Below are 24,846 nucleotides of genomic sequence, written 5' to 3' on the forward strand. Positions count from 1 at the left end.
AGTTGTGAATGTTTGCTCGGCGGCCCGCGCGCACAGATGACAGCTTCAATATCTTCCCTTCCCGTGCCCCTCAGCCTTTTGGGATAAATAAAAGTAAAACAGAGCACTACGGAATAGAGTTGTCCTGTTTTTATTTAGTTTTATTTGTCTAACCGGTCTTCGAAGAGTGTATACGATGATTTAAAAATTAAATCCAAATTGATGAGCTATATTTGAAAATTATAAAACAAAAAATAAAATAAAATTCGATATCAAATATAATAAATAAATATTACCCTTTTTAGTTTAATTTTTATTTTTATAATATTGCTATATATTTTCAAAAAGCATACAAATTTTTAATCTATTCATTGAAAATTAAATATTTCTGTTCTAAAGTTCAAATTTGCTTGTTAAATCTCACCTATACCTACTTCGGGAGTTGTTTATATGTAACAAGTTCTCGAGAAAGTCATTATTGAGACCTTCGTCGGGGCATATTTTTTGTTCGAACTTTGGAGCGGCCGACGTTTGTGTACTATAATAAAAAACGGTTTATTTTAAAATTGCGTTGATTGAGTTGTTACGGCGGCGGCGGCGGCGGACGGAGGCGGGCGGCGGGAGCTCCAGTCCAATATTGAAGTGATTTCATGCTTGCGTGTTGGTTCATGAACACAGTTGCAAGATACATGGTAATGGTTATGTTAATATTTAAGTTTGTTTAGCTTAACGACTCATCTCACTTATTATATTCCAATTTAAAATACTGCATTTTATGTTTTCATGTTGTACTTGATGGAAATTACAGTTTATATCTTCCTAATTACATAAATTAATCAAGTCATTGTTTATTTCCACTATTATTTCAACATCATAATATTATATACGACATTCAAGTTAGTAAGGCGTTTATTTTTGTCACGATAAGGTTATTATTGAAATAATCACAGCTTCAAAAAACAAACACACCTCACACAAATAGAGTCGTGCATATAATATTAAAGTAACATCCTATTACATGTTATAGAGATTGAAAAATGACCTGTCTTTAGAAGCTTTGTAGTTTATTCCACGACAAGGTTTAATTCCTTTTTTTAGTTTATAAGTAAACGTTTCAAAATTACATTTGACACTCTTCGGTTAAAATTCACATACTCTAGCCTAGTCCAGCTCAAAAAGGGGAAACAAAAATATAAACTCTTTTAATAAAAAAGTATAAGACGTAAGTGTTTTTTTTTATGTTATGAGTTGACCTTTCCAAATAATCGGATATCAGTGATAAGGATAACACATAAAATATATCCATGGTATAATCCACTGATGGAAAACTCTCGGTACTCCGTCTTTTCAATCCGGTCTGGTTCTATACCGTCTTTAAACCACTCTTAAAGATGAGGGCGGAGGCCAAACTATAATGTTTTTTATAATCCAGGCTCCGCTCGAGGACTTGTTTGATTCAATTGCCATAGGTTCTTCGGCATACGAGATCAGTCTACCACTTCAGTCTCCTAATTATTAGTTGCTAGTTATGTAAATGCGTCCAACTCTCTTTGAATAGGTTTATAAGCCAATTTATAAATTTATCCTTCAAAAGTTGACTGTTGTTGAAGGTAAAACAAAGCTTAACTTGAACTAGTTTTTTAATGATAAAGGTAGGTGGACGGGTAAATGTCTAGTTGATGGTTAGTGGTCACCGCCCAAAGACATTAGCACCGTAAAAAATATTAACCATTCTATACATTGCCAATGCGTCACCAACCTTGGGAGCTAAGATATTATGTTCCTCCTGCTTTTGGTTACGCTAGCTCACTCACCCTTCAAACCGGAACACAACAATACTAAGTATTGTTGTGTTCCGGTTTATTACCATCAAGTAAACCAGTCAAGATGGACTAGTCTCACAGTCTCACGTTTAGACACTATATATCATTTCACTTAAGATGGATTGATTGAAAACTTTCGATAAGTCGAAAACTTCTGCATCTCGAAAGAAACCCTTGTTCCAAGCCCTAATATTTCTAGTTCTAAAACATGTCAACCTATGCTTAAATAATGAGTATTCTCCTAAGACATATTTTTCACATTATACAGATTGAGTCTCTATAACTTGAAAAAAATTGAATTCACCTCTGTATCTTGAGTATAGCATTAATTAATTTTATTACATCTGCGACTCGATGATTTGAAAATAATAATAAAAAAATCGGAGAAAAAATAAATAAGGTTTTACGGTTGTCTAGGAAAGGATAATCACTCTTTGTATATTTCTGTGCCTTAAATTAATGAGATAGAATTTCAATCTGGGCTTGTCGAGTGATTTAAAAAACCTTCTAACTTCTTTTACTTCTCCCTTGAAGTTTTTACTCGGGTACTACTATTTCATATACACAAACGCGTCAAACATATAAGCTCCTCGTTTTATTTAAATAGGTTGAATTTGTTTAAAACTATTAGAATTCGTTTCTAATATATTTAAAAAGCTTTATCAAAAGTATAACACCTCGCCTTATTGCTACCACTGGTGACAGGAGGGCTGGTTCGTTTTTAGCCCAGAGGATCGGAATTGCGATTCAACGGGGAAATGCTGCTAGCGTTCTTGCCACCATTCCACGTGGTCAAGATACAGTAACTACTTTTAATTCATATTTGTATATATTTAAGCACTTAATGTTATCAATTCTTAAGTTATTTAATCTATTCATGTCACTTAACTGGCAAGTAGCAACTGACAATGTCATTTGTCACAAAAATGTCAAATTGATCCTTTTCGAAATTTTAAAACTTACTTAAGTTTATTAACTTTTATTGACTTTATTTTAATTGTATAAGATAAAATTATTAATTTCTTTTGTTATTTAGACGTGTCTTACAAATACATTTAATTTTATCCTTAGCACATTATTGTTTTAATGTCGACAAATATTCTTTTCTGTAGCTACTTATAAGTTCAACAAAGTAATGTTTCGAACAAATTAAATAGGACAGACATATCATGATTGATAATAAAGCACCCTTTAATCCAAAAAAATATTTAAACAAAGATCTTATTGATAAATCACCACCTCTTGATGTGTGGATACAAGGCACTATTGAGCAAACAGTTGGAAATGATATATTAATTATTTCTGACATATCTGGAAGAGTAAAAGTTGTAAAATGCCAATCAGCTGATGGAGTTGTGGATAAGACTTCTTTACGTAAAGGTAATAATTTGTCTGAGAAATGTGTACACATAAAATTTCTAGATGGTGTTTAAAACATAAAACTATTATGTATTTCAACAAAACATCCTATGTGTTTAGTATATCGATTTGATAAATTATATTAGATAAACAGCAAATAACTACCGAGTAACTATTATGTAATTGGTCCATTTTAACTCTAGCTTAATTGATTGTTTATGGATAATTGCATAGTAAAGGTTAAATTAGGTATCTCACTCGATCTGATTACTGACATCAATTTATCACTACAGGAACTTACTGCTGCATATTAGGCATAGCAACGAAAACAAGAGGATTGCCTGAAGTCCAAGCTATAAAATTTGTTGATTTAACATCACAGCCACAAATGAAAACTGCATGGGAAAGTGAAGTTAGAGAAGCGGAACTAGTACTACAAGGGAAACTCGTGCCAGAGATTTAAACAACATTTATGAAATACATTTTATTATTCCATCACCTTAATTCTATCTTTATCTGGAATGAATAACAATTATATAAAGATAACATTATCTGATTGTAAACATAATATCTCTTAAAATAAATTATATTAATTTTTTGATTTAAATTATTTGTGACTTTCCTTTTAATTTTGTACATGTAATTTCATTATTTCACATAGAATTTGTATTTCACATAATATAGGAATAATGCGGTCAAGATAAAATCGTCACATATCTTGTTCAAATAATCTGACAGTGAAATATTTGTGATGCCAAATATTTTTTAAATACATAGCTTGTAACAATTCAAATCAAACTATAAGATAATTTTAATAGTATAAAAATGTTTTATATTGTTTTCTTAACACCCATCTTAAATAAAATATATTAAATCCATATCAAAACATATTTATACAGAAATAAACTTTTTTTGTTCTTTTATAATTTAGCTCCACTCTTCAAGAGAGGGCCCAATTTCTGAGCTAACATGATGTTGCCAGCAATCTTAATTTTTCCCTTCAGATAGGCAACTTGTGGGCTGAGTGTACCAGCTGCAATATCCATGAGATCGTTATCGGATACTGTCATTGTTGTGTCAGCCTTTCCTGTTTTTGGTTCTCCTTGATATACAGTCAAACCTGATTTCAAGTCAAGTGCTGTGAACAAAATAAAATGTGGAATTAAAGCCATAAGAAGTTTATAAGAGATTTAAACATCAAATATGTTCATAATGTTTAAAAATTATTCTTTAATATGGAATAGTAAAAAACATAACTGTTGACAAAAAAATATCTTGATGTTTTTTTTATTTATTTAACTAAACTATTTAAAAAATTCTATAATGTGTCATGCAAAAAGAAAATAACAGAATATATTTTGAATGCTTACTCCATTGCTTCACAGTCTTTCCATTCTCTGTTATGTTGTACAGGAACACAGCGCCTACACTCTTTGCTTTATCTGGATTAGCCTTGATGCCATCTTCAATCTTAGCAAACAAGGAGTCACTCTTTAAGTTGCTAGATGATGGTGCTGATTGTGTGGTAGGAGATGAGTTACCATCCTTGACAACATTCTTCAGGTCAACATAGGCTCCTATGATAAAAAAAACATATTATATTATTAGTTAACTTAGCTAGGTAAAACTTTCTTATATTATAAAAAACAAGGATAACATTTATGCAATACTCTAGTATTTTTTGTCTAAGAATAAATAATATACCTGCAATAACAACACTGTCCGTCTCCTTGAGCTTGGTCTGGAAGTGTACGCGCTTTCCTTCTAGCCACATTTCAGTGATGAGGGTTTGTCCAGGTAGTACAGGCTTAGCAAAGCGTGCCTTAATTGCCTTGAAGTTTGATGGGTCATTTCCAGCGTATCTGTTTAATAATAAATAAATTATTATTTTATTTATTCTTGTACAATATATATAATAAAAAGACGAGATCTCTTGTAAAAAATTAATCCTCTTATAATTTCTTACAAGAGATCTCATCTGGAAATCTTAATAATTATCATATTGTGTCATCATGTCATCATATCAACAAAAAATAGATATTGTTGTATAAGTAACATTTAATAGATATTAAATAAAAAATTTATAACATGTGTGAAACAAAATATATAAATAACATATTAATCACCAATATGTTATGTATGCTTCAGTCATCAAAGTTAAAAATATTTTGTTTAATTATAAATACAATTAGGAAGAATATTTCATTGTAGCAAGAATAGGTATAAATAATATAATTAGATAAAGATAAAAAATTATGATCATATGTTAAACGATGCACAGCAATGCTTGGGATGTCATCTTTAAATGCTTCCCACTCATAATTAGCAGAAGATATTCAGTGGAAGGATGTTTAGTAAATCCGTAACAAATTATTCGACTTAATATTCAACTCACTTAGCTAGAATGTGTCTCACAGAGAATCCAAGAGATGCCAGTCCGTGAAGAATTGGCTTTGGGTGTCCACTAGCTGTAGCCACATTAGGGTCAATGTGGAGTGGGTTCAAGTCTCCAGACAATCTAAAATAAAATAGCTTTTTAGTTCATGCATTAAAAGTTCGTACTATAAATAACAAACTGTATGGTTTTAAGTACCTTCAACCAAAATAAGTAATTTATCTATTTATTAGGTATTCAACTATAACTATAAACTAGTTATATTTAGTAGAAGTAATTATTAATTTAATGAGTGATCTATTAAAACAGAAAACAAAAATGTATACGATATTCTATATAAATTTATATATATTTAAATATCCAGGGATGGATTATGTTGTTCTATTCGACAGTTTCTAGTGAATGCTCGGTTAAACGCTTCCTACTTCAGAGTGACAAAGTAATGAGGTAGTAGATTATTTATGAATTGTTATATTGAAGATAATGCTGATGATAATAAAACTCCCGACTACGTGTTGTAGACGAAATTTAAAAAAATCCGTCGTCCGACTGATTTTGTTCACGGCATCCAATCTCATGGGAGACTAAACATCCAACTACGCAGGATATATTATAGAGCACAAGTGTGTGCGCAAACACAGGTGCACTCTATTCCGTCACTCTCATAATGGCAAATTCGGAATTATTATTAATTCGGATTCCGAAAGAAAGGATGCACACACTTCTATGATCCAGACTACGCATTAAGTTTTCATCTGCCCCACCTGGGTTTGAAATCAGAACCTCGGGATCAGGGGCCCATAACGAGCCACTAGACCGACGGAGGCAGTCAAGAAATAACACCCAGTGCGTACCGGTAGAGCGCGGCCTGGTCGTCGGCGGTGCGCTGCGTGACGCGCGCGTCGGGCTCGCGGCGCGGCGCGCTCTGCACGCCCACGGCGCGCGAGCTGTTGCGCGCGCCGCCGAACCCGCCCTGCCCCAGCACGAAGATGTGCTGCTGCGTGCGCAGCACCAGCTGCCGGTCCTGGAACACCTCGCCTGCGGAACGGGACGGTGTTTTCGAATTTGGTGAGCTCTGTGCGAAAATATAATATTGGGATATATCACTCACTGTTGACGATGGCGACGGCGCTGGAGCCCTTGTCGAGCACATCGACGACGTAGTTGCGGATGGTGAACTCTCCCTCGTTGCCGGGGAACTGATCGACAAACTCGATGTACTGCTCTCCGTGAAGAATCTGTAAACGAATATATTTATTTAGAAAAACAAAATACAAAAATAATCCTTTAAAGATAATTTTATAAAGTCAAATGACTAGTAAGATTATAACGCATTTATAAATGCGAGTAAAGCGGTTTAGCTCTAAGTAAACTAAATTTACAATATTGGACAAAGCAATCGGTCAAAAACGGATTCTACAATCGAGTTGGCAATGTGTCATGTGAAATACTTTGTGTCAGTGCTGTCTTGGTTGCCCTAACATCAAGTTCAATCTGTTAAATATACAACACAACGCAACACAATACTCACATTGGTGAAGTCAGCGTGTTTGCCTGGCGGCATGGCCTGAGAAATCACAGGCGATTCCATGACCATTCCAGGGAGGATGAAGAAGGTCGGCAGAGCGGTGAAATTCTCATGGCTCTCATAAAGGAACCTAAGGTCCGATTCGTTAACAACGGATGCTCCGACTGTAAAAGTATAATATAGAATTATTTAAATACGAAATTCTGTAACTTCCATTGCAATAATATTAGACGTATTAATACAATTTAGACTATATCTTTATATCGACACTTCTGTATTTATTAAGAATTATCTTCAGTTTCCTAAGCGATTGATTGATTCATTAATATTAAATCAATTCCATAAGTTGGTATCTGAATCTGAATTGTTATTGGTCGATGATAACCGATGACGTAATAGACAACCAACAAGCGATCAGCTAAAGCTAAATTATTTAGTCTAACTTTAAACAGCGTTACAATAACTGGAGGCAATTCTTAATTATAAAAGGTACTCTAAAATTTCAGAAAAGTAAAGCAAACAGCCAGTAAATATCCCAGTACTAAGGCTGAGAAATCTTCTTCTTTTAAGGAGTCAATTCCACCGTGCAGTAGCACGTGCGGAGTACCGCAGCGGATTGCTGGAGATTTATCATCGCTTGACCACGGTAGATGTAACTCGATGGAAATGACGGCCAAAATATAATAAATTATCGTGGTTAAAACACAATTAAATTTAAATTTTAACTTATGATCTTACTTCCGAGAGCGTAGCAGACGAGGTCCTTGGAATTATATTTGTAGGTCGCCCAGTACGATTCACGATCCGTATCTAACTTACTGCGCTCTTCAAATTCCTAAAATAAATATTTGAGAGATAAAAAAAACAAACTCGAACGACTCCACCTTCATGGATGGTTTCTTTAGCAGATTTAAAAACACATTTATATGTAATCAAGACTTCTTGTCTTTACAAGAAGGCTTGATTATGTATTTTGCTTTGGTAGGGGTTTGTGCAGGCCCGCCTGGGCATGGACACGGATATTCTTCCGGCATACAGCAATCTTTAGTATTGTTATGTTCCGGTTCGAAGAATGTACAAGTCAGTGTCATAACAGACACAAGGGTCACACCAACTTAGTTGAGGTGACCACTTATCATCAGGTGACTCTTTTGGCCGTCCGCCAGCTCATATGATGAAAAAAAAAAAAAAACAAACTAGTTTAGCAAATTTTCTTTTCTATTTGTTTGGTAACTATTGAAGAGCTTCATTGTTACCAATAAAACAAAAATGTTCGAAACATAACCAATAATAACCTATACAAAATTGAAATCAAAGTATAAAACATTAGTCTTATGACATATCCACTGCTGTTCTTTTCTTTTCTTCATAGTTTTTCTTACATCGTTTGAAACTAAAGCATTTTCAATATCTTCCTAACATTCGGTATTATATTTCCTGTTTGAAATCACTAACAGGAAATTCTCTTAGTTGTAACAAATCAAAATCGTATACATTGCTATACTTATGTATATATTAGTATTATATAATAAAATATATGACGACATATTGTACCTATAGTAACTTGTAGCTTCTTTCTAAGTTGCGAGTTAATTTAAAACAAATGGGTCGCCTGATGGTAAGTGGTCACCACCCCCTGTAGTCATTTGTATTGTAAGTTTAAGCATTCCATACAAAGCCACTTGCACCTAACCATCCTTGGCACCTAAGATAATGTCCCTTGTGCCTATAGTTGTAACGGCACACTCAAGAGGAACACAACCATAATAGTTACTGTTTGGTAGAATATGTGACGACAGGGTTGGCACAAAGATCTACTTAAGTATTATTTACTACATCATAATTTGTAATTACCTGTAGTTTCTCAACTAGGTCAACGGTGACCTCGGCGATCTTATCAATTCGTCTCGCTCCTTTCATGTTCACCACTTCGCCCCATTTTTCCTTGACCGATTCGATCGTTACAGGATCTGTTGGCTTCTTCCTGTATATTATTAATAGTAAACATTATTATTTTTTTTTAAAAGATAGTTTATTTACACCTCCAACTAAGCTTAATGTTTTGGCTAGGTGTGGGAACGACAATAGTCTAAGGGATGAGGAACTAACCTGCAACTTTTTACGTCGCTAAGCGGCCCTTAAACTATTGCGATATTTATGTTTATATTTATTTATTTATTTTATTTGTTATTTATTGCAAATATTAAATAATGAACGACTTATTATGAAATGTTGTTATAGTAAGATATCATCCATTTTAAGACCACCTAAACATTACCATTTACGTAATAACTTGTAAACACTATCTCATAAAAGATGTCTGTGTCGCCGTAAAATTGTAACTACCGTTAGATTATAATCTTTTTCGCGAGATTTTAAACTGTCGAAAGATTATAAGCCGAAACATACGGCTTACAATTCAACGCATGATGTTTCGGTTGTTTATAATCTATCGAGATGAATTTTAGTTAAATTATAAAAACTCTAACCTAACCGACATAGTTTATAATACTATTAAAATTATACCTGTTTTTGTAAGTTAACTCACCGTTCACAATTTCGCGAAATAGATTATAAAAAAAAACCGTAGTTAAAATTATACGGTGACATATAACAAATAGACGCGGAAAAAAAGATGAGTAAAACCTCTTTATACAAACAGTCGGGCAAAGGGAAAGTTTATAATTCCTAATAACGAGTAATTTTTTTTTAGTTTATTCATGTGGATTATTCTGCTCGATTGTCGGCTGGTGAATAAACTTGCAAGTTACCACGCCATTTCAACAACATGAAGGGAATGGAAATGAATTTTACTAATTAAGTCTCAAGTCCCTAAATCACAAATTAAGTACCTGAAAATTCAATAGTGCTTGCCCGGATCTTCGAATAAGGTCCATAGGTTCTACACACTCTTAAATTATCGGCACTCATTAGAATCGTGATTACGAGATGTTTTAAGTGCTTCAGACGATTCTAATAAGAGTAAAGACTACATAAATATGATGATTTGATTACCTTTTTTTTAATATTTTGTGTAAAGTTTAAGGTGGAGGGTCTCGGTTTCATTAGTGAATAGAGCTAACTAACCTAGTTATATAAAATATGAAATTGAGCTTACTTTTAATATTTTTAAAAGACAAACTGCGTTTTTTTCCCTGTATATTTGTTGAATACGCTTTAATATAGTCAGATATGCCTGTATTCGCTAAATTAGTTTAATAGAAAGAAATTAATTGAATTGACAGTAAGTAAACGAAACAACAGATTGAACCATCAATCATACATCAAATCCAAACCTTACCTTAAAGGAGCTCCTTGGGATCTAATGAGATGAGCCTTCGTCGCGAAACCGAGCGTGGAGTCGATGATTAAACCGCTGTCTTCGAACGATTCGTGGGACATGTACGCCTGATAATTTAAAAAAAAGACATAATAAATAGCACACTTGAATCCGCATAGTAAATTAAATACAACACTATACCAAAAACTGCAATATTAAGTTAAAAAAAAATTAACGACGAAGTTTGAATAAGTCTTCCTACAAATGTTGTGCATAGCTTGATTAGTGACACATTCAAACAGATTTTTAATTTATACATTGCACACATAGTCATTACTTATGAATTCGTCGTTGGTGTGCATTATAAAAATAAATACATAAGTAAATTATACTAGCTACTCTCATCTCACCAAGATGCGTTGCAATGCCGCACGAAATTTGATTGTCAACACCGTGCTTATATACATAATAGTTACGAAGATCAGTTGCGCGGCATTGAAATCTATATAAAAGTTTTTATTTGATTATAATCGAGTCAAAATGAAATGGTTTTTAAATATTAAAAGAGCTATGATGCTTTAAAACCAATAAATGTGCAATATTTATATTTAACATGAGTTGTAGCTCACAAATTCGTTTGAGTTGACAATAGAAATATTATATATTTTACAAAGTAATACGAGAAGAAATAATGACATAAAAGGCAGCCTTATCATTAATATATCTTTTCCAGACCTTACAGTACAGTACAGTCAGCATAATAATAACAGTGATTTTCTGCGTTTACAATACGTTATATACATCAAAGAGATCATTTACCCCTAAACTAGAAAGCCTCGTACGGGGCAGTTACTTCCAAATTATTGTTCACACACTAATAATTAAAATAAGTATATAGTTATTTTATTACTCGAAAGTATTATCATTTTACAGAACAATAATAAATGTTATCATTGTTGCGCTAAATACATAATATAAACAAAGTCATAAAGAACTTTTTCTTTATCACCTAACCCAAGATAGTTCTATTTTCCTATATTTATTCACAGTATTTGTATGTAATATTGATTTAGATTTTTTGAGTGGATCACTAACTAATGTTTAATTTTTTTTTTATTTAATTGACGACAAAAGATACACACTAAATATAATACATATTCTTAAAATTAAACAATATAAGGGTTACAAGTTGTGTGCTTCTTCAATTATAGGAGACCACAGCATACACTAAGCTAAATCAAAAACGAAATAATTTAAATTCAATTATGATAAAAAGTGAAAAAATTATACATAGCAGTAAAATTCAAATATAGCTAGTGTAACAAGTGAACACTTGTTATGTAACATCATAAGGCATCTCTTTTCACCTCACTAGCAGAACGTTACATTACGCGCGTACTTACTACAGATAAAAAATTCATTTGTTGTGGGACACCCGATTGGAACGAAGTTGCCTTCGCAGTATATTAATTAAATCGTAGACATAATTAACGTTTGAGAATAACTTAAAGAAAATAAATAAAATTAATTTTTATTAAAAATTCTGTGCGAATTAAAATAATAACAAAATTAATACAATATTATAGCATAAGTTTAAACTATATAAGAGATAGGTCATCGGAAGAAGGCGTACCGCTTTTTCCTTACGTGATGATTTTAGCCTTTCACTCTAAGCCGAGTAAAATAAATTCGTACCAATAAAAAAAAAATGAAATAATAAAAATAAAACATTAACAAATTACTGCTACCTACCTATTGTTACCGACTAGCCTTGGGCGATTCATAATGACCGTTTTTTTTATATTTTAGCTCAAATGAATTAAATATATTCATAAACGAGTTATTATTACTTTGAATATTATAGAATAAATTAAATTAAGTTAAATTTTGTAATCATGAAATTGAAACGTATCGCGTTTTATTTGATATCCTGGCTGCTCTTGTGTCCATCGGTTATTCACATTACAGATAATTATTATCACTTGAGTTCACACAAGTTAAGTGTATCCTAACGCTGACCGTACACAATACACTCGAATAAAACAGTAGTACAATAACAAGATTAATTATGAATTACCGCCTTCATGGTTTTCTGTTTGACCTACGGGTTGACTGGCAGAAAATGCCTTCAGGCAATAAGTCCGCCTTTTGTCCTATTTACTTTGTGGTGGTCAATAAAGTATTTAAAAAAAAAGTTTTTTTTTTTTATTAGCCAATGATCATCTCCAATATTTTCATAATTCGTGTGTAAGATAAATAAGAATTAAGATTTAGAAGACAGTACACTTGCACACAAAATCACGCATAATATTCACAGCTGGCTAGTCTGTTTTGATTATTTTCTGTGGCCGAAACCAGACAGAAGACCGTAATCATGTAACTTTGTTTAAGTATATGTATGCTGTTTCGGTTGATAATGTAGGTTCTATTGGAACTATTCCACATATGTATATTTATATAGATAAACTCACAACAACAGGAGCGATGAGTTCAGGCTTCATGGCCTGGTACATGTCTGGAGGGAGGATGTCTTCCGTGAGACGGGACGCTGCGGTCGGCACGATGGTGTTCACTTTGATGTTGTACTTCGCGCCTTCGATAGACAACGTGCTCGCCAGACCGACGAGGCCCATTTTCGCGGCACTATTATTAAATGAATTAATTTTAATTTATTGATTGTAAAAGGTAAATTTTTTTAAATATTTTAATCCATCTTTTGGTAAAAAGTTACCGAAATTCATGGAAAATATATACATATAAATTGCCTTTTCAAATAAAACTTAATATTTTACAATTCAGTAAAACAAAGTGAGGAAGGAAAGAAACGTCAAGATGTTTTCATACAAAAATAATGTTGTCTGACTAAAAGACCGTAAAGGAAACCTTTCATTATTACACCACAACAAAAAGTAATCAACCTTTATATTCTGACTTATTAAACAAACATCTTCATAAATTACGAACTTTAAAAATGATGTTAAATTAATAAATTATAGTATTAAAAAATAAGATGTGCACCATATCGTTAAGGACTAGGTCGCAATCTAACTTAAATCCGCTCCTGAAATTAATATAATATTATAATTTACCTGTAGTTGGCTTGTCCAAAGTTTCCGAGCAAACCAGCGTTACTCGAGGTCATTATGACACGACCAAACTTCTGTTTCTTGAACGTTTCCCATGCAGCTTGCGTGGTCTTGAACGCACCCTTAAGATGGACTGCGTGCACCAAATCCCAATCCTAGACGAAAATTATTAAATATAAACACAACATTGGGGCCAATTAACGGTAATTCGTTACTGCGGAACAGATACAAATTATGTCCTTTGTGCCAGTTAAACTGGCTCACTAATCCTGTTAATCGGATAAATATTAGACAACATCACATACATTACTCTGATCCCAATGTAAGTAGCTAAAGCACTTGTGTTACGGAAAATCAGAAGTAACGACGGTACCACAAACACCCAGACCCAAAACAAAATAGAAAACTAATGAACTACAACTACATCGGCTCCGGGAATCGAACCCGGGACCTCGGAGTGGCGTACCCATGAAAACCGGTGTACACACTACTCGACCAGGGAGGTCGTCCATCGGAACACAACAATACAAAGTACTGCTACTAAGCTGGGCCGGAGACTGTGCTATGAGTGAATACCCTTCCGGGTGGTTAGAAATAGTTATAGAAACACTGTAGCTTGACAAATTGGAAACGTTCTTAATATTGTAATTGGTGGTTAATTTAATATTGTATCTACGTTTTTTTATTAGAACACCAGTGTATATTATTCATACATTTACTTTACTGCTTATTCGTAGCCTACTGGATTTCGTCCGTCGATCTAATCCGTAAATAGCGAGCCAATGGTAGCTTTAGAACTACTCCCCACAAAATACTACGAATACTTGATATTATGGTATATTATATACTAAATTGTTCTCCGAAACGCGTTGCATCTTCTGGTATAAGTTTTGTGTGCATTGGCTTAGTAGTTTTTTCAATGAGCATTACAATAAAGATTACAGATGTAAATTATTAATTTTCCTGTACACACGATTTATTGTTAGCTGATTATTTCAAATTATTTACCCATTACATTATGCCTTTACCCACATTACTTAAGGATGTAAATATAACATAATATATTATGTACGAGAGCCGTCCATATCCGAAATATATGCGGAATTGAGAGGTTCTAAAATAAAAAACAAATAAACAGTTTTTCTGTTTCAACATTACTCTCAGGCTCGACACCTTTATTAGGGTAGATGTGTAAGTACCTAAATATCAGTATTTTTTCAATTAAGGTATCCAACCTTAAAAATTGATCATGTTTAATAAAAAAAAAAGTGTTTTATTGGTTGCCTTTTTATCTTTTTATTTGGTGTAATGTTAGATTATTGACATTGCGTTTCGCCGATCATTTTAGACTGCTCAAATGCGTTTTAGCGCCTCAAAAATTTATCATCTTTGAGATATTAGATCGGAAAAGAATTCGTCTAAACACTACATAAAATAAAATAATACATAAACATAATCCGTTTAAATGAATATATTTATATCGTAAGAAAATATTACACAAGTTTCAAGAAGGTCACTAACAATATCGCCAAATCTTATCTCAGCTAGTGTTACCTGAACATATAACAGTAGATAAGGATAAAAAAAATACCCATCCGATTATCTTCAATTTGCCAACGTTTGTATTATGTAAGCCTAATGTTTATATCATAATTTCAGTTTATTAATCGTAAGATAACTGAATATCCAGTTGTTACCAGCACCGGCGTTAGGGAGGGGCACAATGGAGCAACGGCCCAGGGCGCCAAATTTGAGGGGGGGGCCGAGATTTTGAGTCTCCCGCCTCCCGTCCGACATACACTCAATACTCTCTGCAAATACGCTCGCTACGAAAAAAAGGTCATCCTATGTTTTCTAAGGGCCGCCTTGGACCTTCCCAGCCCGACCCTGGTCATATAAATAAAAAAGCGCCGAATGCATGTCGAGCTCCGGACTCCTAGATAGTTAAGGCCGGTTCTGATTGTTAAGGGGCGTTAATTCCTCAGTTTATGACGAACATTTTTAAATTTTGGATACCATATAAGATTCCCCGACATCCAATTTCTACGTTTCAACCACCCTTTCGTACCACCGTGTATGGTAAAGGATCGCCGATACCTCGCATGTGTAGCACATTTAATACATGGCTCACAAACGAACCTAGAGATATTTTCTCCCTTGGACTCAGCCAGTTTCGTGCACTTTTGATGGAAAAGATTCCTAATTAGATGTGTAAAATAAGTGTTTTCCCCTATTGCCTGTTATATAACATTTTGTATAATTATTATATTATATTAGGTTAAAATTAAAAATATAGATCTGTATTAATACAACATAGATTTTTTGCATGTTGTACACGTCTGTAAGTGGCATACATATTAGTATTTAAGACTTAGATGTTTAAGATTTTATCGTGAATGCTGTATATGTTATGCTGTTGGTGTGTCTAAATAAATAAATAAATTAAAAACATTTTATTGAAAAATCAACATCCTCATAATATTACGTTACACATGTTACGGTGTGTGTCATGGGGAAAATAGATGGCAAGTTCTATGATGTCGCATTTATTAAAACCAAATACGCGAAAACAGCTTTATATTTATTAAATCCTACTAATATTATAAATGTGAAAATGTATGTTTGGATGTTTGTTATTCAATTGCACAAATTGAATAGAGCTTATACCCTGAATGCAGGAAGCATCATATCACCTGTTACAATGGACTACGGGGGACTATGGATTATAAATGCATTTATAGGTAGCAATTTTATGCACAATAACATACGACATGGACTACGTGCCAAGTATACTTCAATGTTATAAAAAAAATCCTTCCGACTCGAACATTTTGAAGTAGTATTCCTTTAAATTTTATCCAAATCGCTTAACACCATGGTGATATTAAAACAGAGTCAAATTTAATCTTAAATTTGTAATTTATAATATATTATTCTTAATATTTCAAACATTATGTTTCTCATATACAAGGCTGCATCATTTGCAAACTGTATTCGATAGAAATAAGTTTCATATTCCTCTGAAGTCAAATACATTGTATCCATTTTTTTATTATGAATTTAAAATAACTATTTGGCACGCCTGATATTTATTACAGCGGTAATTACAATGGGCGATAGTAAACATACCTAACCTATTATAGATAACCTATTTAAAAGTCCTAGTCCTACCTATTATAGATGAGATCAAATTAGATGCTACCTTTAGCCATGTGTCTATATCACCGGGGAGAAGGCGTCTGCGCTATGCACACCTTGTACTCCCGCTATAAGTGTCACCGGGGCTAAGGGGTCTCTGTACCCTGAGTCCTAGGATTTGGAGGCCTGCAGAGGTGGGTGTAACGTCGGGATAGCACGGCAGTATGCGCAAGCGATTCCGTGACGTCCCCCTAAAAGACAGACTGGGTACCGTTGGTTTTTTACACATGCCACCACATCATGTGGGAAAAAAAGCGTAAAGGCGCTTTCCAGCGAAAAAAAATGATTTGTTTCACATCATTATTTACATTATTCTGTACATCATACACTATTCTGTTTTGCGTCACGTCGTAATCATGAACAGATTGACAATCAGATTGACGGATAAGAATAACAGATTAAAGAAAATGATTGAAAAAATGTCTACAAACTCCATTGAAGTGGGCTTTAGCAAGCATCAGTCATATCATCGTAAAAATACTATCGTATTAATATATGTCTTGCATGAAAAAAATTGGCACACTAGTAAATTGTGTTAAGTACAATTAGTCCTTTCCAGTACCCCTGACGACGTGTATACAAATTCATAAAAGGATGTAATAGGAGATGAAAGTTCCTACCCAAGTTCGCTTTTCAATAATTGAAATATGGAAATCGGTCTAATGTTTCGCTTTACGAGCAAAAGGCAGCTGAAACAGCGTTTTTGAAAATCCATCACCCAAGATTGTTTTATTGTCAAGGCTAGCTAAACTATAAGCGGGGATACACAATTACCGTGAATTCAATTGCGAACCATTACAGTGTAAAGATCGTACGAAAAACAGCGTTTGAATAGCCAATATTCGTCTATTACGCCGTCTATATCTCTATAAATAGTACGTAATTTTGATAAGAAAAACTAAACAAAAAACACTCATAGTATTAGCGACAAACGAGCAATATTTGCATAAATAATAAGTACAAAATAAGGCTGAAAAACGACAGTGTTTTAACCAAAAAACTGTTTTCGTACGCTTACATTGCTTATTCTAACTCAATCTTAGGTGATACATAAAAATAATGTACTAGAAATTGATCAATATATAACAATAAACATACTCAAACCAAGTTCTATATTACCCAATTATCTCATTATAAAATAAATATGCCTATTTCATATTTTCTTGCTAAACGCACTTCTCATTTTCTATATTAGTAAATTCCACGAGTGCGAAACCGGGACGGGTCGCTAATACCATTTTTTTTTTTTGAGTTGATACATGATTCCAAAATGACTAAATATGGGTGTATTATATATACTCAAATAAGTATACTTGGTATTAAGAATATTAAGCATTATATTGATAAATATCTATATATATATATAAATCTCTTATCTCACGATTATGGCAGTTTAAAAGCAATACGTCACTTGTGTCGTAAATCATAACTGAATTCAAGTACTGATGTATTTGAATTTAGTATCTAATTGTGATTACATAAACATCGATTGTAATTAATGAGGTTCACATAGATCTTGTGAAAGATTTTATCATAGCTCGTTTCCAATTTAACAATGTGTTATTGTGTTTTTAACAAATATTAAATTAATTAAAATACTTTTAATAAGAGGAGCCGCTGCTCTAATGCGGCTTGGTTGGATACACATGTGATTTTCATCCCTGAAGGTTTCCTGATGAAGTTTTCATTATGAATGAAAAAAATTATTAACATTAAATGTCAGTAGTACTTGCCCGAGGGTCTTAGTTTTCAATCTTCGTCTAAGTTATATATGTTAAACTGGGCCATCTCGGCTTTTAACTTATTTGTATACGTAACCTTACAAGACATAACCAGATCATGTTGGTCTCATCTGCCTCAGCTTGTAGAGATAACCCTTACCTTTTACCTACTTTCAATTGTTATGCCGGTGAAAAAAATATGAGATTTGTGTTTTAATTTCGACTCAAACTTAAGTTTTGATCAAAATAATATTACACAATATAAGATTATGTACTTACTTATGTAACTCAATAGCGATTTTTTGCGTTATTAGTTTTTTAATTAATAGTTATATAGGACTGGCAATTAATTTTCGTAGTAACACAACAGAAAAATACCCATTTATTTTCTGTCGTGTTAGTTTTAAATATGACACTCCCTAAGGAAGAGGAAGTGCTTCAATATTGATTAAAGGAATTTCACTTGACTTGAGATATATATGAAAAACATAACAAAAACAAGGAAAGAATGATAGGTATGGTACCTGATCGGACATCTTTTGGAAGCTCTTATCACGTAGAATGCCGGCATTGTTGATAAGGATATCAATACGACCAAAATTATCAAGAGCCGTCTTAATTATCTTCTCGCCTTCAACGACTGAATTGTAATCAGCAACTGCTTCTCCGCCTGTGAAACATTTTCCTGTTTAGAACTATAAATACGCTTAAACATTATGCTAAAAACAAACAATATAAGTTTTATAAGTAAAAGGATTATAAGGATTGTGTCGATGTCGAACTTACTACCTTTAAATCATCGAATTTAACTTTGATTTGAAGGATTTCAGTTATTAAAGCTATTTACTCCTCACCTCTTTGCCATTTTGAGATTTTATTTTATTCCATTATTTTCAATTTAAATACATAAGAATCCCAAAACTTTGACCTTCACTATGTTTTCGTAGATTTTAAACAAATTAAAAAAATTACATTACTTTCAAAGCCAGAATATGCCAATTTACCGAGTCATTAATATCATTTCTTAAAGAAATAAATAATTAAAAATGGGTATTGTGTACTTTTGGAAATGAAACTTTTCTAGGTTGAGAGTAATAGTTTGTTCATATCATTACATGTATTGGTAAATCCACACAACTAAATTTAGTTTAGTTATACAATAATTTTCCTTAAGACAACTTTATTGAACATACATTCCTTGTACTTAAGTAAAAATCTATTCATCTTCCCTTTATTCATCATATTACATAATATATTTATATATTATGCATTCAGGTTAGAGGAACACAGTCCAAAACTTTTTTTTTTATAATAGGTAGGAGGACTAGCAAATGGGTCACCACCAGATGATCACCACTGCTCATTGTCATTGGTGGTGTAAGAAATATTTGCCAATGCTTACATAACTCACCCGTCAATCCAAAACACAACAATTATATTATTGTTGCTTAATGGTAACATAAGTAATGAATGGTAATAAAAGAATAAATTCATATTAATCTATACTAATATTATAAATGCGAAAGTAACTCTGTCTGTTGCTTTTTCATGGCAAAACTTAATTTGAAGAAATATGCTATGAAGCAAGCTTGAACTACAAGAAAAAACATACAACTATTATTATTTTTTGCCTAACACGTGATGAATAACCCGTAAAACTGCACGCAAAGCCAAGGGCATCAACTAGTACAATATAAAAAACTTTTATCTTGTCTTGAATAAATTATCCAAATACTGTAAAATATTGTGCATATGTAAAGTTATTTTAATTTTGAATAGTGAGGATGTGAATACATTCAAAGGTCAATTTTATGTAAATGTTTAAATGGCTTTACCTACAGCATTAACATTTTACTCATAATTTAAAACACTTGGACTAGACTTAAAGAGTTATATTGCACAATACAATATGAGAGTATGTATCTTTGTAAATTATTTGTTGTTTGTTTTTTTTTTCATTAATTTTGTGAATTGGTACAAGTATTATTATATAACTTGATGAATTTAAGTCTATTTAATATATTTGTTATAATTTATTTATATACTATAAATAAATAATCATTCAATATTTATGAAAAAAATATATCTAGAAATAAGCATAAATAGAGAGGCTTTGCTTAATAATTATGGCCAATTCCATTTTTAAAATTTAAAAGTGAAATACTGTGTTGTTTTTGTATTAAGTATTTAGGTTGTAAAATTCCACAGATGATAAAAAATATTGTATTTTAATCTGTTACATAATTGCAATTCAAATAAATACATACCTCATGTCAACTATTTATAATATATGATCAAATATTCAACATATCAATAAGCCAATTTGAATTTAGTTGTTGTAGTGAAAATATTTTTTGAAATAAAATAATGACTAATAGAAATATAAAATATATTTTTAATTGTTTTCTTTCAGAGAAATGAAAATTTATGTTTGTAATAATAAATGATTCAAATATATGTATAAGACTAATTTGATTTATGTTAGTTGAACACTTTTATGCCTCTTGGTAGCTTATTAGATCTGTATAAAATACATCACTCTTTAGAACAAATATGAAATGTTTGAAGAAAAACTTTTGAAAAAAAAATTCATATCAATTTGTTATATTTTTAAATACTATATGTATTTACAATTGTTTAATCCATACAAAAGTAAAATATTATAAAATTTGGTATTATATAGTAGTACTTAAAAATAATTATATATAAAAATTGATCTTTTATGAAAACTTTATAAAATATAAATCAAATAATAACACTAGTATTTGTTTATTAGGTTCTAAGAAAACATCAGGAGTAAGAATTAAAGATTTGTATTGTTTTACATTAACTGAACTGACCTTTGTCCTTAATTTCCTTGACAACAGCATCTGCGAAATTTGATTTCCCAACACCGTCTCTTGCGCTTCCAAGATCGTTCACCACCACTTTAGCACCCCTTGAACCGAGAAGTAAGGCATAAGCCTTTCCTAATCCACCACCGGCACCCGTAACTACTGCAACACGGCCGTCGAACCTTAGGTGATCCATTCTACACGACGTATGAAAGCCAAATGAAACAAATTCTCAATGTTTCCGTCGCAAATAGACAAATGAACTTTATTCGCCGATACTAGTGATTACAAAATAATCAATGCGCGATTTATCATGAAATTACTTACAAATAATATTTAAAGTTTTAATCTAGCACACAAAAGTTAAATTTTACTTTACTAACGAAGTAAATAATAATAAAATTGAATTAAACCGGTTTTAGTCAGATGTTAAGTGCAAAGTTTACTTAATTAGCTAGGTAAAAAATACGAGTAAAAAAATTCTCAACTTTTTGATATAACAAATACTTTAAAATACGAACTTATAAGTTTAATATCTATCCGTACGAAGTTTATATTATAATATACTCTTTGTGTCTTTGTTTTCTTTTCCACTAAATAATATATCAGTAAAATGTAATATACCTACTATAATTGTTGGTACGACAATCAACAATTGTGAATTGACAAAAAAGCAAATAGTGCAGTATTAAAAAAAAAGTTGAAGTGACAAACGGATCACAGATGACAGAAGTATAGATAATTATACTAGCTAGGACAGAAGTCAGGATACATTAATTCACCGATCATTAAAAGTAGTTTTTTTTTAACTTATTTAGTATATTTTTATCTTAAAAAACATATTAAACAACATGTACAAATCCTGACCGCGTGGAATGCAATGGTGGCCAGAATGCTAACAGCATAAAAATAAACCGATCATTTGAAAATTAGGGATAACTTTAAATAATATTATATACCTACATACTTTAAAGTAAAACCATTTGCAGTGCTATACTTTTAAAAATATTTTACTGTAAAAAATATGATAAAATATTTTTAATATGTTGTAAGTTTTATTAATAAGCTAAGATAGAAAGACAAGTAATATATACTTTTGCTATTTTAAATGTTCGTCATTTATTATTACATTAATACGATAAAATTCACGATTAAATTTTATTATATTTGTTTTTAGTTTTTTGTTTAATTTAAAAATGTGTAACCCTCAATTTAACATCACACATTTTTTTATTTTCTTTCAAATACTTTCTGATTAGATATTTCAATTTCTAATTAAATAATACAGTCTTACAGTAAACTTAATTATTTTAATTGTCTAATCGACTGCTAATCGAATAAATATTTAGATTTTAGCTCATAAAAAATTAAACTAAAAGAACACCATTGTAAGCTTATGTACGCCAATATGTGTATAATATTAAATAATATAACGTAATAAAAGCTCATTTTACCCTAATTATATAAAATAATTATATGTGCATATTAACAGATCATATTATTTTGACAATTAAAATTGATATTTAGAGTTTATAGTCGTATCCCAATCGTAAACATTATTTATATTTTGAATTTTGTATGACATTTTGACATAACGATTAACGGTTTTAGTCTACAGCTAAAATACAAGTTGTTTAAAAATAAAAATAATTTTAATATTTTTAAAATCCTTATAATTATACATCGTAGTAACTTTGTAAAAGTAATGTAACCAAATTAAATTTTATTACATATTTTAAGGTGAATAAACATGAATGGACATGTAATTAACGATCCACTTGCCGGTAATATATTTGTGTTTAAAGTATATTAATATTGTTCAGTTAACAGTTTAAAACAGAATTCTTACAATTTGTTTTAGTTATATATAATGAAGGCCAGTGGCGAATAAATAGAGTTTCTCCGATGCACAATTTACAATATGGTGAAGTAAAACTAAAACAGTATGCATCAAAGATTCGTCAAGCTTTTGTTAGTACTATTGCTACTAACTCGACTTTAAAATATGTTGTACTAATTGAAAATTTACCTTTACTAAAATACTCGGAAGAAGATTCAAATGGCTTAATGGTAAGAGAAATAGTAATAAAATGTATTTTTAAAATTTCATGAGTAATATCATATGAGCCCGTTATTCAAAGTTACCAAGTTACTTTAATTTTTATATACTGTAGCCTTGAAATAATTTTTATAATTTAAAACTTCTATCTCCATAAGATCTTTAGTAAAAATACCTATGGTATATATTATTTTATCTACTATATATTTCCAGATAACAGTAACGTCAAGTTCACAAGACAACAACAGTGCTAAGAATAAAACAGTGTATGCTGCAATTCTTCTCTCATGGGGTGTCAGTATATCTATAGATGATGCCACCCATCTCCCTTACATGCTTGAGCGGGGAGAGCAGAAAGTGGGCCTTGCTGTTAAAAACACATTACAAACAATATTTGATTGTAACATTAAACAATATAATTTCACACAGGTGATAAAACAAGTTTTATTTTAAATTTATTTTGTATTAAGTTCATTCTTTATATTTCAGCCTAGATTCAGGTCTAGATTATTGAAAAAGTAGCCTACAGCTTTAAAGGGCACATCTCTCAACATCCAAATCTTAAAAAAATATGAAAAATTGGATTATAAATAACATGATGTGGTACCTAAATACAACATATATAAACAGATTTTGTTACATATGTAATAATATATGTAATATGTTTTTAATTTATTTAGAAACCTGACTTTATATTTTTGTGATTTTTAATATTTTCAGAGTTAAAGAAATAAGTGTATTTCTCAAAATTAAATGTTTTGTTATTTTTCAGCATCAACTATTACAATTTGGGTTCAATTTTGTTGAAAATGACACATCCCGGAATACAGATCCATTTATTCTAAGTTATAAGACACCCCAAGTTAATTTTAAAGACAAACTCACATTATCATTTGAGGTTGGTGATGTGCATACAATCTGGAATGGGTAATAATATTTTTTGAACATATAATTTATCTATAAAATACTTTTTAAAAATTATTTTAATTGAGTTGCTTATTTCTCTTTTAATTTTATATGTCACATCTTTTTTAAGGAATAGTTTTGTTTCATTTTAAGTCAGCTCTAATAAGAATTATGGGTCATACTACATACATAATATGATGTGTCTAGGTTTTTTAAAGAATGTATTTTGTGTTTTTAGTATAAAGGATGAAGTAAACAGAGAATCAGAATCTGTGACCTTGGCTTACCAAATTCTGCAAAATCAAATATATCACATGATGACTCTTGATATAACTGTATTTGACCTGTGTGAGGTTTTATTATCAAAAGCAGAAGTGAAGAGCAATGGTGTTGTGAAAATGAAGACTCCAGAAATTGTTAATTCTGTATTTACAGTTTTGAATGACATCAATTCAACTTTGTATATAGATTTTCATTAATTTTTCATATTGTTGTTATAGCTATAAATTAATTATGAATAAAGATTTGTACCTGAATAAGTATTTCGTATCCTATTTCTATTTTTAAAGTTACATGTCAATTTTAGTTAACTCATAATGATTGGAAATTAGTAAAACAAATCCCATTATATTTATTAATCATGAAAAAGACAGTTAATACTATCAGGAACTATTCTTC

At 31.4% G+C, this 24,846-nt stretch overlaps 2 protein-coding genes across 3 annotated transcripts; one reads left to right on the forward strand and one right to left on the reverse strand.

Annotated features, from left to right (window-relative positions):
* Positions 1-3,708: 3,708 nt before the first annotated feature.
* On the reverse strand, positions 3,709-21,941 carry LOC125070409 (peroxisomal multifunctional enzyme type 2). Of its 2 annotated transcripts, none has more exons than XM_047680274.1 (15): positions 21,832-21,941; positions 21,210-21,400; positions 18,894-19,039; positions 13,454-13,605; positions 12,836-13,007; positions 10,386-10,492; positions 8,939-9,068; positions 7,823-7,919; positions 7,088-7,248; positions 6,668-6,794; positions 6,411-6,594; positions 5,557-5,679; positions 4,866-5,023; positions 4,532-4,738; positions 3,709-4,299 (listed from the first exon to the last, which is right to left on the reverse strand). In XM_047680274.1, exons 2-15 carry the CDS (start codon positions 21,397-21,399, stop codon positions 4,082-4,084), a joined length of 2,172 nt encoding a protein of 723 aa, XP_047536230.1. In that variant the 5' UTR covers position 21,400; positions 21,832-21,941; the 3' UTR covers positions 3,709-4,081. The 2 variants fall into 2 exon arrangements, with proteins under 2 accessions (XP_047536230.1, XP_047536229.1); XM_047680273.1 differs by having other exon boundaries at positions 21,828-21,936.
* An 864-nt stretch (positions 21,942-22,805) lies between these two features.
* On the forward strand, positions 22,806-24,685 carry LOC125070212. The gene is made up of 5 exons (XM_047679970.1): positions 22,806-22,987; positions 23,065-23,273; positions 23,476-23,691; positions 24,035-24,189; positions 24,407-24,685. The coding sequence occupies exons 1-5, from the start codon at positions 22,954-22,956 to the stop codon at positions 24,645-24,647; spliced, it is 855 nt and encodes a 284-aa protein (XP_047535926.1). The 5' UTR covers positions 22,806-22,953; the 3' UTR covers positions 24,648-24,685.
* Positions 24,686-24,846: the final 161 nt, after the last annotated feature.

This window comes from Vanessa atalanta, chromosome 17, assembly GCF_905147765.1.
Source record: "Vanessa atalanta chromosome 17, ilVanAtal1.2, whole genome shotgun sequence".
Classification (NCBI taxonomy): domain Eukaryota; kingdom Metazoa; phylum Arthropoda; class Insecta; order Lepidoptera; family Nymphalidae; genus Vanessa; species Vanessa atalanta.